The sequence below is a fragment of the Anser brachyrhynchus genome, assembly GCF_964034855.1.
Source record: "Anser brachyrhynchus genome assembly, chromosome: 7".
NCBI classification, from domain to species: domain Eukaryota; kingdom Metazoa; phylum Chordata; class Aves; order Anseriformes; family Anatidae; genus Anser; species Anser brachyrhynchus.
Genome location: NC_137701.1, coordinates 8208742 through 8225942, shown reverse-complemented (window position 1 = coordinate 8225942; position 17201 = coordinate 8208742). Strand labels below are relative to the sequence as shown.

Genomic DNA, 17201 nt, shown 5'->3' with positions numbered 1-17201 from the left:
TACTCCTTCACTGAAGTTCCTAAAGCTAAGAAATACATGACTGGTAATGTACGTCCTTCCACAGACAAGCTTAGCCTCCTGGCTACCTATTTGTTCACAAGCTGTTTCCACCAATTTCATCAGGCTCCAGGCATTCAAGTAACTGTTGGCATTCATGACCTAACGGATGCTTCAAATGCCCTCACTCCAGATTCGTAAAGCTTATCCTTCAACACTAGTCATAACAATTTTTCCCGTATAAACGTGGTATTGATAGGAACAGACTTAATTAGAAAAAAGGAAAGCTGAAAGGGCAGCAGTCTCAAACCAGCTCTCCTACATGACCAGCCACTCCAGTGCACGCCATGATAACCAGCGGTAACGTGCACTCTTCTGCATGCCCCAGCGGCTGCACACACTCCCCTCTCAGGTTGTGGCCACGTCCCGTGGTGGGGACGAACATGAGCCCCTCTGCTGAGAGGCAGGATGTGCCAGTGCACATAGTCACCATGGGGTGACAGCACCCCCGTAGGAGCTGGCTCTGCTCTGTACAGCGTGGAGGCAGAAAAATGTACATCTGTACTTACAACCAAAGACTAACACCCCATTAGCAGCGCGAAGAGTAAGAGAAGGGCAGACAGACAGTACAACGTAGCGGAGGTATTTGGTACTGAGTATGCTTGCAGAGGACTACACCTGTAGTCACACAAATCAACCCTTAGAAAATGCTGACATGAAATGTCAGAGCTGCCAACAAACATAACTGTGGAAAGTTGCCCACTTACTAGAAACCCCCAGGTTCTGGTCAGAAAAGTCAACCAACCCTCATTATGGAGCAACAGCAGAAATCGGAAGGCATCAGTCATAGTATGTGGACAAAAGAGCTGGCTTCCTAGGGATTAGTAAAAAAAAAATAATAAAAAAGTGCCATGGATTAGGTTGCCAGTAACATGTATTCTTAGCACCAGGACTAGATAACATGGCCATCACAGAAAGGAAGACCCAAATCACTCTCCCTGTAAGAGATCTGTTGGGTGTCACTAGCCCTACAAAGGGAACCAGTCCCCTGCCATTCATCCTACCCGTGCAGGGACACAAGCAGTAACAGCAGACGAACCCCACCCCTTCAAGGCAGGGAGCCTGGTGCTCGTTTTATGGTCTGAGTATTCTGTCCAAATCTGGAACTACAAAGTCATTAAACCACAGAAGCACCCACGAAAGCATTAGGACAAAGGCAACAGAGGTCCAGAACAACTATCCCAGCCAGGGTTACCTAACAAAAGGGGGAATGAAGTCGCACAGTGTCCCTGGAAGCAAGATAAGAGGTGCAGGGTTAACAAGTGGTCACAAACAACACAGAGCCTGAAAGGGCCACTGCAAAACTTGTTTTGATTTTTGCCCAAAGGGGTCAGGGTGCCACCCTTCATTCCCCACCTGTTGCTTCAGCCATGCACTCCCACCTCTGCTGTTGCATCAGCTGTGGGGCTCACAGCCAAGTCAAGCCTCTCCACAGGCCAAAATGAAGCTCAGCGCAGAAGTTCTTAGTTTCTACCAGGCTAGTGAGCTGAATTAGCTCCCTGGATGGCCTGCCAAGCACAAGAATCAGAACTGAGCCAGGCTTCACACTTCAGCACTGTGACAAAGCTATTCACTTTATACAGCAGGACGAGGAAAACAGAAGTCACTGGAAACAGCAACACTGTTCTGAAATGGGATAGAAGACACATTGCTGTGCTCTGACCTTCCACTCAAGGTCTTATTTGCACGCTTGTCAATGGTGTCAGGGAGAAAGTCCTGCAACAACTGCCTTCTGGAAGCTCTGGCCTATATTCTGAATACTTCAGAGGCTCCAGGGGAGGCCACGGAGTCTGCAATTGCATCTTTAAAATTAGGCTTACATTCTCTTCAACGTTTTAGTTTTCTGAGCCACATGAAGCTTTTCGTATATGATTTGCCACAAGATTCTTCTGTTCTTTCCTGGCCTGAGCATAAAGCTAAATATCTTTCTGCAGCCCAATGCAATACTAACTTCTGGAACAGCATATGTTATCCCAAGCATCTGAGATAACATTTTTCTGGCAGCATACGGCATTCCTAGCACAAAGGCTCCTGTACAGAAACTACTGAGCATCCCTGTATGCTACAGGCACTGGCTGGTACAAAATTACCACTGTGTACGTACTATCAGTGTGAGACCCAGTTGGCATCACTCCCCACACTGATAACGCCAGCCACAAGCAGTCCAACAGCAGTATGTGGCTCTTCGAACAAGTGCTCCCGTGGGATTTGCCTCAAGTTCTTCATAAAGGTCCAGCTCACAGCAGCTTCTGCCTATACCACACATTCAAGATGCAAGGCTCCAGGTTAGCATTTGCTCCTGTAGCACCTCCTTGTTGCTCTGGAATGGCTCTACTCTAGTTTTCAGGACATGCTAAAGAATACACAGACATTAAGACCTAACTTTCAACCCCCAAAAACTTATCAGGTGCTGCTACAGCTGAGAGGAGTTACATGCTTTAATGAGAAGGTTAAATGAGAACGTCCGAAGCAAGCTCCCTCTAGGTCAGTCAGAAGAGGGATATTGTAATGCCGTGGATATGTCTGGGGCTGCAGTCTCAGCACTGCTAGTTGGCTAAGAAAACAAAGTTACCTACTTACAGAAGCTAGTCCCTGACGGCAACACCCCATATGTCAAAGGAGGATAAAGAACATCAGCCAAGGCCAAGGTGGCAGAGAGGAAAGTCAGTGCTATGTCTTGGCTGGAGAAAGGGCAGCCGCTTTCAGCAGGGCTGTGTGTGTGCATTCAGCTCCCTCAGGGCCACTTACACATGCATTCTTCCTTTTGGCCTGGTGATGCCATCTGTTTTCATAGGGAATAGCGGTCAGCCTTGTCTGGCTGCCTTCCCACTGCTACTGTTCTCCTTTTACCCTCCTCTCCAACCAAGAATCAAAGAGGCCATCAAATACCACGTGATCAGGGTCAGCATGTGCCACCTTCCTGTTGGAGAGGGTGCCTGAAGCCTAGAGAAGCCGTACAGAACAGAACAGCTCCTGCTGGGCTTTGCCACGGGTTCCTATACAACTTTGCTCAAGTCCTATGAGCTTCCCCTGCTCTAAGCCCAGGGGAGCCGTACCTGCAGCACCCCATGTAAGGCAGCCCCCCAGATCCATCCTCTCAGGAGTGCCAGAAGAGCTGCAGCACTCCTCCAGGGAAGTAGCCCTAGAGGATCTGACTCAAGGAGAGGAAGAAAAAAATTGAAAAAAAAAAAAAAAGCAGTAAGTTAGGACAGCAGGGTTACTGAACTATTGCCCCTTTTCCCATCCATTATCTTAGTCCAGACACCTTGAGATCTGACCTCCCGAAGCACACGTTTTGCATGAAATAGCCCTCTCACGCTCTCACAGCTACTATCCTAGAACTTTTCTGCTTCGTATAAAGCTGTCTAGCACAGAATTTCTCTTACTGCCCTCTTCTCCCAAAGCTCAGACTGCATCATGGTAGGAAGCAGAGAACCAGTGCTAATGTCGCTTCAGACTGACTGGAGAGAACTTGAAATGCAGGCAGACAGAATTGTCAGTCTAGGGAAGGTCCTCCAAGTAAGAATTGTACCTACAAAGATCGAAAACATTAATCTAGGAGCACAGAGCACAGGAGAGGGTCAGGTTCTGTTTTTTATGAATACATGGCTATTGTAAAATTAACAAAAAAGATACAGATAGTACAACCATTGACAATGAAGCACAGATGCCACGCACTTTATTCAGAGAAAATTCCTGCGTCCACGGATTCAGTCTTCTACAACCATTACCAATGGCTTTTATTTTACATGTTATTCCATATCTACCCTTTAATTGTTTACAACAACAAAACCACATTTGCAAAACAAAAAGCATTAACTTTGAATTTGCTGGATCCTCCAGAAAGCACCTGGGTTCTTCCATGGCCAATGTAAACCATTGAAAAAAATTCACAATCGATCCCTTAGTCCCTTACCCTTACCCCAAAAAACACATTGTCTCTGTATAACACATACATTCCACTGAGGTCATTTACAGCTTTTATTCAGGCACATTAGAAATTTGATTGAGTCAGGGCAGAAGAGCTTCAGAAGAGGGAGAAGGAAGAACATTAAATCTATACTCAGACACGGGTTCATTTAGACAGTTTAAGACAATGGGGGGTATTTATCTTTATGCCCATATTCATAGACCAACTAAAGTCAGTGAGGTTGTTTGGGTAAGGAAACAATGAAAGGGCTATGAAAGGGCTACATTTCACTCAAGTATTAAAAATTATAAAGTGTACAGCAAAGCTCAACTAACCAAAACAATCTGCTCGTACAAAATAGATGCTGTACTGACTGAGTCTAGGCCTCCAGCATCTGCTTCCTCAATGCACAATATGCAGCAAATCCTAGTGCAGCAAGTTGAGAGCCAAGAATAATAATACACAGCACTGTGCAGTCGTGTCAGACAGTTAACGGCCTGTAGCATGTCTAGAACTATTCTGGCAAGAGAATTTAAAAAGGACGGATCGTATAACAGGTGCACGGTATTCTTAGGCAGGCTAGTCAATACAGCAGTGTTAGATAAACAGCCTGATGTTTCAGAAGATAAGCCAACTACCTGCCAAGCTCTGGAAACCTGTCTCACCCACTTACCCAGCACCCTGCTGACCTACCAGATAATGTGGAAGGTGCTGATATGGGCAGGCATTCCTGGGGATTGCTAGGGATAGGAAAGCAAAGGGCAAAAGAAGGTGGCAGATACAACAGCTCAGGTTGCATCCCATCATTTCCTCAAAATGAAACCCCACCTTTGGAAGCTTTTGCTCATTATTTCATGATTATGTTAAGAAGTGGAGAATAATCAAGCTCTCCTTTATCTAAACAGCTGAAGCAGGCTGCACCTTCACGGAAGCTAGTTGCATGAAAACCCCATATTTATATCTGCAAGAGCCATACATAATTGTAAAATGCCTTTGGTAATCCCAGATCTCTTTTCCAGGCACTGATGCAGTCTCTGTGCATTCACTGTGAACCCATTTCTTTCTTCTCCCCATCTCCTGAGACACCGAGCTTCCCTACCCTTTGGGGTGTTGGGGTTTCTTACAAAGCATGGCACCACAGACCTTGGGTCACAGAGGTGCAATTGGTTTAAAAAAAATGCCAAGCTCATCCACGCCCAAGCTGTGACTCTTCAGCACCAAGGCATTTTGCCAGGACTACAGCATGTTCAGTATGTAACTGTACAATTCTGTGGCACAATCCAGGCTGGGTTGCCAGGCAAGGCACCAGCTGAAGGAAGGAAGCAACCCCCTGGTCTTTAAGGCAGCCATGGCTTTATTGCCCTGGTACCATCTGCACCCCTGACCACTTGAGGACCATCCCCAAGCCCAAAGGCCCCTTCCTTCCTGAGCCTTTTTCCAGAGCTCCTTTTCCTTTGACTGAAACGTTTGATTTACGCTGTTCTGCAGCTTTTTACACTTAGTAAATTCTGGTACGTGGTCCTGAAAGAAAGAGGCTTTAGAATCAATCTGTGAGACAGAGAGGGGCTGCTCTCAATAGCATAGCATGAACCACCAGGAAGTCACATACACAGATAGGTAGAAGGACACAGCTTCCATATGCCTAAGGCACACCAATGCAGAAGGAAGCTCTGTCCCTCTACCCAACAACAACAGATGACACAAGCTCACAGGTGGGTCCACAGCCTCAGATTAGAGGTGCATCAAGCCATGGCTCCTGCACACTCCTGAGACTCCTGCACGACGTGAGGCAACAGACTCCATGCTGTATCCTCTGAGCTGTCAATGGTATAAACCGGAGATGATGCTTTGAGCTCCACATACCAGAATTGCCATGCATTTCACCCACCAACACACTAAGACAACAGTCCTCTGCCAGTATTTGGTATCTAGGAACAACCCTGAAAAATTTATGGATTTCTTAGAAGAAAATTAGTCAGCAGTAGCTAGGACTTCTCCAGCTTAATATCTTGTGAGAAGGAAGTCAGAAAATTGCTGCAGCGAGACCTAAGTACTTTAAACTATTAAGATACATGTCCAGACCACATTTTTCCAGTCTGTCAGGTTTGGCTGCAACTGCTTAATGTACTTTAAGTCATCCAAAGATCAGCAACAGTTCAAGGATTGTGCGGTTCCCTAGATAACCATCCTATCTGAACTTGCTGCTTGTCTTCCCTTTCTCCCTCTACACACTAGGATGAGGTTTAATACTAAATACATTTACAAATAACAGTTACCAGCATCTGCATAATAGTCTCTTCAATTATGCCGCTAAAATACGGTCCCCTCTTTTCCAATGGAGGAGACATTTTCATTTTGCACAATGGTAGAAAGTATTGGTTAAAGCCTGTTGTTAACATTGTTTAGATTTTCAATGTTGTCACTCTGAAAAAGATCCAATAATCACAAACCAAAATGACATCAATCTCATCTGAGCACATGCACACGTGATGAACTGCAAGTTTAGACCCAGGTTGTCTCAGCTCAGTCTGTCTGCACCATTCTTTACTGTGTCAGTCCAACTACTAATACCAAAAGCAATAAATTTTTGTTGTGCCTAGAGATGCGCACAATATCTAAATTCTCTAGATGGGAAAAGGTTTCAAATCCTTCACATGGTGAAAGTACAAAATTAAGCTGGGTGGACTAAATCCACTCCTGCTATGAGCTGAGAAGCTTGCGGATCAGCCACCAGGGTCAGATCAAATTGCATAAAATGTTAGTTGCTAATAAGAGTTGAAAAAGAGAAATGGGTACATACCACACAGGAAGCTTCATATTGTTTCCCCAGTTTAGGTCTTAGAAATGCACTGAAGGAGGGGAAAAAAAAAAAAAAAAGCATTAGAAAGACAATACTTCAAGTTTGAACTCTGCTTAGTTATTTTCAGGATTTTCTCATGTCAAAAGGTTGGCAAAAGGCTGAGAAACTCAACGTAAAGGAAGGCAGAAGAATGCCCAGATACCTGTTGATGACATCTGCCAAAGTGCCACTACCTTTTCTAGAAGACAGTATCCACGCTAAAATGCCAAATGGCAGTTTAACCATGGGGAGCAGAACATGTCTTGAGGGCAGATTAAATCTTCCATTAGACAATTTTCAGCCACTTTACCACACTGAAAAGCTTTCACAATGTTCTGTTTAACAAGTGTTAAATATTACCGAACTTTGCCCTGCCTATATTTTAAGCTAGGGATCCATGTGCCAGTTCTGTATTAATTATTTCCCTCCATTACTGCTGACGCGGAAGGCTTCTGACGAAATGCAGGCCTGTTCTCTGTAGCTAGAAAACAACCACCCTCTGCTGTCATTCCCCTCCAAAATGGAATCTGTTACACCAAGGGCAAAAAAGGGTCGGGGGGACACATTAATCGGGTCACCCTATTATGTATTATTCTTGGAGGATGTGGAAACTGTGTGATAAAGGGATTTTGTGACTGAGGCTTTTAATTAGAGCTACAACCTTCAAACCTTCCACCCTCCCCCCACATCCCCCTCGGTGTTTTCAGTTTAAAATTCTTGCAAGTCAGGAGACAGCCAGGATTCACAAGGAACATAAAGCCCCAACCATACACTCAGCCTGCCCCTCACACATCATTACTCTCCAATCCAATGAAATAGGGTGAGACTTTGACGTATGTTTGCATGCTGACCTCTCAAAGCATAGATTACACTTCCAGAACGGCTGCAAATAAAGATGCAGGCAGAGCGGCAAGTCCGATGCAGCACCAAGGGACGCTGCTCCTAGCACCTGAGCTCCACAAGTCCTCTTAAAGGGGGGAGACGGGGAGCAGCAAGGAGGGGTGAGGCGCACAGACATACACACGCGGATGTTTTAAAGTCAAATCAAGATGCTGCCTGTGACTGCCATTGGATTAACCTGCCTCAAATCCTTCCCCTGTTCCCCAAACACATCGATTGCTCTACACAGAGTGCAAAAAGAACAGCTTGTTTCTCACCTTCGCGTTGTGGCTGTGATCACCGCTGCCTCCCCACCACTGGGCAGCAGCTGGCCTGCCCCCTCCCCGCCCCCCCCATTCTCCCCCACCCTGTTGAGCTGTATCCTCAGCACCCAGGGCTTGCTGCTCTCACCTGGTTTGCCTCCATAGGAAGGTCTGGATGGGCAGAGGGATGCCACGGCCGCTCTCCTGCTCCTGGCCCTCGGAGCTTTTCCTTTTCACCATGATGCTGATGACAGCTGCTGCTGCGAGGCAGTCTCAGCAGACATACCGGTGGGGATCTCCCACGGCCGCCTCTTTGCTCTCCGCAACTCTTTACCCCCTTCCCTTCATCCTCCCCAGCCCCCCCGCTCCCCTCCTACACCTCCTTCGGCTGTGCTGGTGCAAAATGGCTGCAGGAGGCAGGGAGGAAATTGGGGGAGCGAAGATGTCCGCGTCCCTCCGCTTCCTCCCTGCCTTCAGCACCTCCCTCTGCGGACAGCTCCGGCACCGCCAGCCGCCGGGCGGGGGCAGGGGCGGGGGGCACCGGCCGGGACCGCCCCGGGACCCGGCTTCCCCCAGCGCCGGGCCGCGGCTGCCTCCTCCTGCTTCCTCCTCCTCCTCCTCCTCCTCGGGCAAGTTTCCGAGCGGCGCCAACCTGCAGCCGGGGGCCGGCCGGCTCGGCACAGCGTCCCCCCCCTACCGCAAAGGAAAAGGGATTTTCCTGCCGCTCGTCTGTTGCTGTAGGGTGAGCTGTGTCCCCGCGTCCCTCCCGTCCAGGAAGGCAGCAGCCCTCCAGGAGCAGAAGGCTGTTGGGAGGGGAGATACCTGTGTGCCTCCAGAGGGAGGGAAGGGAAGCAAGCCGTAAACCCTCAGAGTGGCGGGCAGTGGTAGAAGCACTTAGTCCACGCTTTTTTCCCCACGTGGATGTAGCTGAGAGAAGCACTGGCACTCACCACCACCTCTGCCTAAGTAGATCTACTCGTGCTTCCAACCAGCAATCGGCCAGGTTTGAGTAACACTAACGTACAACCAACTCAGGTTTGCTGGAAGTGTTTCTGTTAGATTAGCCCTGCTTACGTATCACGGGATATCAGCAGATAACATGCCACCACAGCTAGCTAACAGAACAAAATGGAACACCAACAAAAGCCCACCCTTTTTATTGTTTTCAAGGATTTTTGTGAAATTCCATTGTTTTTATTAAAAAAAAAAAAAGCAAGTTTAAGGAGAGATGCTCCTGGAAGTCAAGGCCACATCTCTGACGGTCTTTCAATTACCCCACTTAATATCAGGCACTTAAAGAAAAAGGCTCACTGAGGTCATTCCTTCCTGGAACAGGAGAGGAGCTGATCAACACCACTTACTTTGTTCCTCCAGGATTTGCTGCTCCACCTGGATCCATACAAGTCCATGGGTCCGCATGGGATTCATCCCAGGGTGCTCAGAGAGCTGGCTGACATCATCATGGGACCTCTCAATTATTTTTCAACAGTATTGGGAATCTGGAGAGGTCCCAGCAGACTGGAAGCTGGCAAATGTGCCCATTTTCAAGATGGGCAAGAAAGAAGACCCTAGCAATTACAGGCCTGTCAGTCTCATGTCAGTGCCTGGTAAAATTATGGAGAGGATGATCCTTGAAGTTATTGAAGCGCACCTGGGGGACAATGCAGCCATTGGTCCCAGCCAACATGGGTTCACAAGCGGTAGGTCCTGTTTGACTAACTTGATTTCCTTTTATGATAAGGTCACCCATCTAGTCGATCAAGGGAAACCAGCTGATGTGATCTTTTTGGACTTCAGCAAAGCTTTTGACACGGTTTCCCATAGGATCCTACTGGACAAAAATGTCCAGCATACAGCTAAACAAAAACATCATGCGGTGGGTGGCTGATGGGCAGGGCTCAAAGGGTTGTGGTAAATGAGGCACATCTGGCTGGCGGACGGTCACTAGTGGGGTCCCCCAAGGCTCCATTTTAGGGCCAGTCCTCTTCAATGTTTTTATAAATGATTTGCATGTAGGACTAGAAGGTGTTCTGAGCAAATTTGCTGACACCAAACTTGGAGGAGTTGTGGACTCAGATGAGGGTGGAAAGGCCTTGCAGGGAGATCTGGACAGATTGGAGAGCTGGGCGGTCACCAACCACATGAAGTTTAACGAGAGCAAGTGCTGGGTCCTGCACCTGGGGCGGGGCAACCCTGGCTATACGTACAGACTGGGCGACGAGACGCTGGAGAGCAGCCCCGCAGAGAGGGATCTGGGGGTTGTGGTTGACAGCAAGTTGAATATGAGCCAGCAGTGTGCCCTGGCAGCCAGGAGGGCCAACCGTACCCTGGGGTGCATCAAGCACGGCATCGCTAGTCGGTCGAGGGAAGGGATTGTCCCGCTCTACTCTGCGCTGGTGCGGCCTCACCTCGAGTACTGTGTGCAGTTCTGGGCACCACAGTACAAAAAGGACATTAAACTGTTGGAGAGTGTCCAGAGGAGGGCGACGAAGATGGTGAAGGGCCTAGAGGGGAAGACGTATGAGGAGCGGCTGAGGTCACTTGGCCTGTTCAGCCTGGAGAAGAGGAGGCTGAGGGGAGACCTCATCGCGGCCTATAGCTTCCTCACGAGGGGGAGTGGAGGGGCAGGCGCCTATCTATTCTCTTTAGCAACCAGCAACAGGACCTGCGGGAATGATGTCAAGCTGCAGCAGGGGAGGTTCAGGCTGGATATCAGGAAGAGGTTCTTCACAGAGAGGGTGGTCGCACACTGGAACAGGCTCCCCAGGGAAGTAGTCACTGCACCAAGCCTGTCCGAGTTTAAGAAGCACTTGGACTGTGCTCTTAGTCACATGGTCTGAATTTTTGGGTAGACCTGTGTGGTGCCAGGAGTTGGACTCGATGATCCTTATGGGTCCCTTCCAACTCAGGATATTCTGTGATTCTATGATTACAGGTATGTGGTGGAACAGATTTGCTGAAAAGCCAGTGCCACTACTTCAATAACCTGTATTTACTCCTACTGGAGGTTTTTCTGAGTCCCCAAGCCAGCACTTCCCTGCAGTGACTTCAGCTGGCCCTGCTCTCCACTCACGGACAACAGGACCCCAAGGGGCCTACGCTTTGCTAAAATCCTCCTCTTGCACAAAAGCAATATTAGAACAGTTATTTGGGAGGCAATCTGTTAAATAAAGCCTAAAGAATATGTTTACAACCAAGAAATTATAAAGATTTTTTTTTCTTTTGTGTGTGCTTGTTTCTTTTTGTTTGACTAGCAGTAACTTTTTCTGCTGGTGAGCAGAAATAAGGCCTCTTTAGTTCCAGGATTAGCTCGCTCAAACAAAAGTTTCTAATTTTCTTTTTCTTTTTTTTTTCCCTCAAGTCAGGTCAGAAAGAGGGGAGGAGGAGGAAACAACCTTGATTTCTAAAATCTTTTAAGAACTAACTGCAGAGAAAAGTTGGTTAAAACAAATTACTTCTACATGCAAACTTTTATGTCTGGAAAGTGAATTTGAGTTTAATCCCTTACAGAATGCCTCTTGACAGTCAGAAGTGAAACAATGCATTAGGAATGATAAATGTGTTTTTAAAAAACTGCTTTTTCTAGTCCTGTAATATATTATAAAGGTATTGAATATAGCATAATTTCAGTAAGCAACAAATCTGAAATTTAATTTTAGTCTGAGTTTTAGTAATTATAAGGCAGTGACAATCACCCTTTCAAAGAACAGCATGATATGATGACAAAGAAAGTTTTAATGATATTTGCAATTAAAGAAAAAGAAATCAACTGATTTTGTTAAGGCCTCAACAAGTGCAAGGTTGGCATCTCTCCTTATTCTGCGTTCTAGAAGCAGCCACTTACACCACCTTCCCACTTGCTGCTCTAACTGTGAGCTTACTGTTCCCATCCTCTGCTACACAGAAACAGAGGCAAGAGCAGAAGGAGCACTGCAGCTTACTCACAGACTACTACAGCTGCTACTGATTGACGGGGACCCCAGAGGCACTCACTGGTCAGTCCAGGCCAGCCACTTAGGGGTAAACAGAGAGGGACAAAAATGTGGCCACAAAGTTCCCCACAACAACTATGGGCCATTCACTGCTTTCAGCCCCCCATTAAACATCACTGCCGCCCCAAAGGGAGGCACTCCAAGGGAGGGCAGTTTGGAAGCTCGCCAGCAGCACTTCCCCAAGCTCCAAGGGGAATCCAAAAGTCCTCTTCTCAGCCCAAAGAAGAGCAGGCCTGGGGCACACACAAGGTCACTGGGTGCCACCTCCACACCCTGCAACACCAGCCATTGCTCAAAATACAGGAAGACTAATTTCAGTACACCTGCCTGGCTTTCTGTTACATCCTCGGAGGGCTCTACAGGAGAAAAGCATCACTTTGAAGTACAGCATTACCTTTATCCTTCCCCATGCACAGCCAGCTCCTCATGCTGTCACACCAGCATTAGCAAGTCAAGCTTGCGCAGCCCCAGACACCCATGGGGAAGGGCCAACACAGCCGGAGCCAGGCAAGCTGGGAAGGAACAACCCAGCTCACCTCAGCCGCTTTGGCAGCAGGGAGGGCCCAAGGTGGCCAGCTGCAGGGCTGGGTTAATTTGCAGCTGTAACTAAGACAAATACATGCAGGAGGTATCAATTCATCTAACTGATGCAAGAGCCAAAAAAGGCCTTCTCCAAGTTAGCTGTTTGTAGCTCAGTAATTTTTAACAGCTTCCTGTGACAACAGGTAGATTAAAGAGTCAAGGGTATATCTTATGCAAAAAAAAAAAAAAAAGGAATGTAACATCAAGCCTAATGTGACAAATACTTACCAGGTGTACCCTGGAGCACCGAGCTGAAACCACTGTACTCCAGCTGGAACATCTCAATATAAATAGCAACCTCGGTGCCGCCTGCAGGTCTGGACAAAGCTGCCACTGAGTTCAGAGCACTGCTCTCCAACAGACTGCCACAGAGACACCTGAACAACTCTACTTGTACTGGGATTTGAGGCTACAGAACTTTTTACACACTGATGAAAAACAAATCGGAGAGCAAATCAACAGCTGTCACTCTTTTAAAAACGGCAGTTACAAAGGTGCAGGTTCTCCAATCTCACCAGGCTGTGACCAGCACTAAACCCAAGAGGCAGCAAGTGTGGTTATATTACTTCAATAGCATCTAGAGGCCAATTTTATTCTCACCTTGTTTTGCAGACAATGCCCCCAGCCCCACCACAAGGGACACACAAACTCTCTGTTACCCACGTAAGTAAGCGAACCAGCTTGCAGCTTGGGAATTGCAAGTTTAAGAGAAGGAACTTTATAGCCTGGAAGATTTTAAATACCTACACTGAACTTTTGCTTGCAGCGGAGGCTCTCAGATTTGCAGTCAGCATTTGATGGCACCCAAGTACTAGCACTCCAGTGGTGCCACAAAGAGAGAACTTCCGATCAGTCCCCTGCTTTCCTTAGTTCCTAATATTGTATATATGGCTTTTGTTTAAACAAAAAAGATGCAAGCACAAAATAATAAAAAACAGGAGGCGAAGGTCAATATTGCACACTAAGTTTGACAAAAAAACGTCCTCAGAAAGACCTCTGTGTTACGTACTACCAAACAGCACTTCCCACTAGAGCTGCTCTGCAGATGAGACGTGCGGGAGGCCAGGACGAGCGCCGGGCAGTTGCTATGACACCTGCCTGCACTCCTGGGCACAGTGCAGCAGTGAAAATCGACTTGCCTGATTTCGTGAAGCATAGGAAACGCAGGTAGCTGGTTCACAGATACGGAGTAGAATGATCACATTAGCTGCACCTCTGAGATCACAGCACACTGTACTGAGGAGCACAGAGAACCTTGCTAAACACAGCCAAGGTCTGCACAAGCGCTTTCAAGTCTGTCTGTGCAATACACCCTCCATTTTAGAGCTGCTTTTGGCTCCACTATCATCCCCGCTTCAGCACATGCATGAGGTGTCCCTGCATCTGGCTCTGCATTTTTCCAAGAGCCTATCAGGTATGTCCCACTTGCTTCTCAGTCTGCAGAACCCCAGTGAGGCAGACAGCTCTTTTCTGGAGTCTCTCCTCATGTTTTTTCCCTAGCCCAACACCGCACCACCACCACTTCGTTCAACACTAAACAACCAAATTGTTCTGTTGCTTCAGGCCTCCCAGAACACGGAAGGGTCTCCTGGAGGTCTGTACAGACCGGCTGTGGCAACAAACATCGCAGAGCTGTTTCCCTTGTCTCCGACCCTTCCCAGAGAAGAGCATCACATCAACAGAGACAGCAAGGAAGGGGAACAGCTACAGCTACCTGAAAAAAAAAAAAAAAAGGGCTAACAGAAGAAATAGACAGAGTAGGTCAGAAGCAAGAATAAGCAGAAGAAAAAGCAGAAGACCTTAATTTGTTCTTCATGCAATTATGCTCAGGAAAAACTATTTCTATCATGGCTGTGTCAAGATTGTGCCTTGCAACACTTTCCAAGTAAGTTCTGGCTAATACAAATGCACGAGACAATAGGAGAAAGGCAGAGAAGAGATCAGAATCACAATCTCTTTACAGATGGGGAAGGGATAAGCAGCTGCCTCCTCCAGCCACTCCTGGGCCCAGGGTTTCCTCCTGCCTGGCCACCGGAGCCCAGAGACCCAGGACATCCATCCCAGGACAATGGACAAGGCTGCTGCTTTCCTATTCGCAGATTCAGTCAGTAGTGAAGTTAAGCTTGCATCCCAAAGACACACACGTATACACAAGACACCAACGCAGACAGCCACAAAGACTGCTGCAGACAAGATGCTGCCTTCAACTGCACCTATCTGTAGGGTTCTTATGAGACTTCAGTACAGGCAGCCAAGCCCCCTCCCTCCTTGCCAGCTGGTGAAGTTCACTCATGAAAGCCCTGCCCCAGATTGACCAGCACAACACATTTGTACACCTCTCAAGTACCCAGGACAGCCCCTCTGACCACCCAATACCATTGCCCAGATCCCAGGCCCTCTTATCCTCTTCACAGCTCTCCTCCTTGCCAGGCAGTCCACCCTGATGCTTGCCAGCAGACACACGCACCCACGTGCTCATCTCACGTGCACTCCACACTTGTGTACCCCACCACCAGCACAGCCCCTCCACCCTTCTGATATCCCCACCCAGACCTGGGGTCTCCTACTCACCAGCTTGCTGAGCTGGAAGCGTGTTAGGGAATTACCCATCCCAAATTTCCAGGTTTGGGGAAGACAAACACTCAGGCCCTGTTGCCTGGGGGCAAGCCCATGGGGCTGTGACCTGCAGCCCCACTCTAGCCACTGGTGTCAAGCCCCTCACTTGCTTCACTCATCTGGTCCCTAGTCTGACTCCAACTGCTGCCCCGGTGCCCACAGAAGCTGGCACTCTGGACACACCATCTACAGGACCTGTGGAGATGCTCCCACGAGCTGTGGTCCCTCCAGCTACTGACATTAAGACCCTCACTCTCGGTCTCCAGCTGCTGGCACCACCACCTCAGGGGTACCTACATCCCCAGTCTGACTCCAGCTGTTGGCCCAGCATCCATACCAGTCATGCCTGTAGCTGGCATTTAATCCTTGCACCACGAACATGTGAATGTACACACAGGATTACATAGAAAGGTAGTTAAGAACTGTTGCTTTGTTTTGGAAAAAAATAAAGATGAACCCAAACAAACAAAAAAGGAACACAAAAGAAGACCCAAACAGGTCCATCACCTTTTTCCAGAAGTGGGAATTTCCTGTTCCATTCAGTTACCAAACCATTCCCCATGTGTTTTTTTTTTCTACCACTCTCCTGTACAGTGCCAGGAATGGATTGTAATACATGAATTGTGACACATGACAGGAAGACCCTCTATATATCTAGTAAATACTGGTGCAGTATTCCTGGGCTACCCTGGCTTACAATAACTGTAGTTAATTGAGATCTGATTTGCAGCTGCTACTGACCACAGTGCTCCAACATCACAACTTGCTAGCAAATCATAAAATACACCACTTACCACGTGCTGCTAATAAAACGCAATGAGCATCAGAAATACCATCTCTTCTTCATTCACTTTGAAAGGAAGACATGGGTTCTTACCAGCTGCCCGCAACCATTACTCTAGCTATAAATGCTTAAATGAGGATTTATGCTTTTGTTCTCAACCTTTTAATCCTTTTCCTTTTTGAAGATGATACATTAGCTTTGCCTTGTGCCTAACAATTCTAATGGATAGTTAATAGCACTTAATGATTCTCTCAGGTTGACCGCATTTATTTATGAACATTGCAGAATTACGTCAAAAGTCCAGCTCACTCAGAGGCTGGAAGACTGTAGGTAATGCACTCAGACTCCTACTTCTGGGACTACAATATTCAGAGGGTATTTTTCTTACTGAGACCCCAGCCTGTGGTACACACAGAACTAAAGGAGCAGCTGATGCTAAAGGTCCCACTTCATCTGTGTCGTGACATACCCGAATGGCACAGGCTTGAAACCCATCTTGGGCAGGCATCAGAGCAGGAGGAGGCAGCAGAGGCTGCCCTATGTGGGCCGTACAAGTGCAGGTCAGCCTGTGAGGAGAGGTTTCTGCTTCCCCATACCACAGCCCCACGGTGAGAAGGCAACTGGACAGACACACACAGCTGTCCTGGCCCATGTTCTGGAGCGTTCCACCTGCAACACCGACCCGAGGCAAGGGTTTAAACCCCCATCAGCAGCCCCAGAGCAACAAAGTACCTCGGGCCGTTCCCTCAATACCTTTCAGAGCAGCCCAAAATGCCCACCACCCGCTGCTCCCATTACCTCCCACCCACCCCAGCGCCAGCAGGCTGCAGGGAGCGGAGCACGAGCGGACCACAGCGGCGCTCACCCGTCTCTCCAAGCCAGACCACGAGCCCCTGTCCCTGTCAGCTCCATCCCCTCAGCGGCTCCCCTCAGCGTCCCAACGGTCGCCCAGCGGCCGTTAACGGCCTCGCGCTATAGCCCCGCCCGAGCGCGCGCGCCCCCCAGCGGGCGCGAGGCAGCCGAGCGCCATTTTGGCGCTGAGGGAAGGGGCCGGTATCCGCCATCTTAGGGCAGCGGCTGGGGTCCCTAGCGTGGCTGCGCCCAGGGGTGACACCTCGGCGCGGCTCTGAGGGCAGCCCGAGTAACGACAAGAAGGGGAAAGTGGTGCAGCTGTGGGCTCGGTCCTCTGTCAGAAGGGCGTAACTGTCTCCACACGTGGTTGTGCTGAACCTTGCTCCAGGCTAGGGCCCCACAATGAGATAACGTATTTACCTGGTAG

General features: G+C 48.3%; 1 protein-coding gene and 1 long non-coding RNA gene across 15 annotated transcripts in view; one reads left to right on the top strand and one right to left on the bottom strand.

Moving 5' to 3' along the window:
- Positions 1 to 8234, bottom strand: part of UNC80 (unc-80 homolog, NALCN channel complex subunit) — a 128936-nt gene extending 120702 nt beyond the window's left edge. For all 14 annotated transcript variants that reach the window (XM_080598924.1, XM_080598935.1, XM_080598930.1 and 11 more), the window contains exons 1-2: positions 8097 to 8234; positions 6768 to 6816 (exon numbers count right to left, since the gene is read on the bottom strand). In XM_080598924.1, coding sequence (XP_080455050.1) covers positions 6768 to 6816; positions 8097 to 8188 — 141 coding nt within the window. In that variant the 5' untranslated portion in view covers positions 8189 to 8234. The remainder of the gene's footprint in view (positions 1 to 6767; positions 6817 to 8096) is intronic.
- Positions 8235 to 8553: 319 nt separating this feature from the next.
- On the top strand, positions 8554 to 16734 carry LOC308197836. The gene is made up of 3 exons (XR_013953352.1): positions 8554 to 8690; positions 9323 to 9648; positions 10884 to 16734. It is a non-coding gene; the product is annotated as an uncharacterized lncRNA (long non-coding RNA).
- The last annotated feature ends 467 nt before the right edge of the window (positions 16735 to 17201 follow it).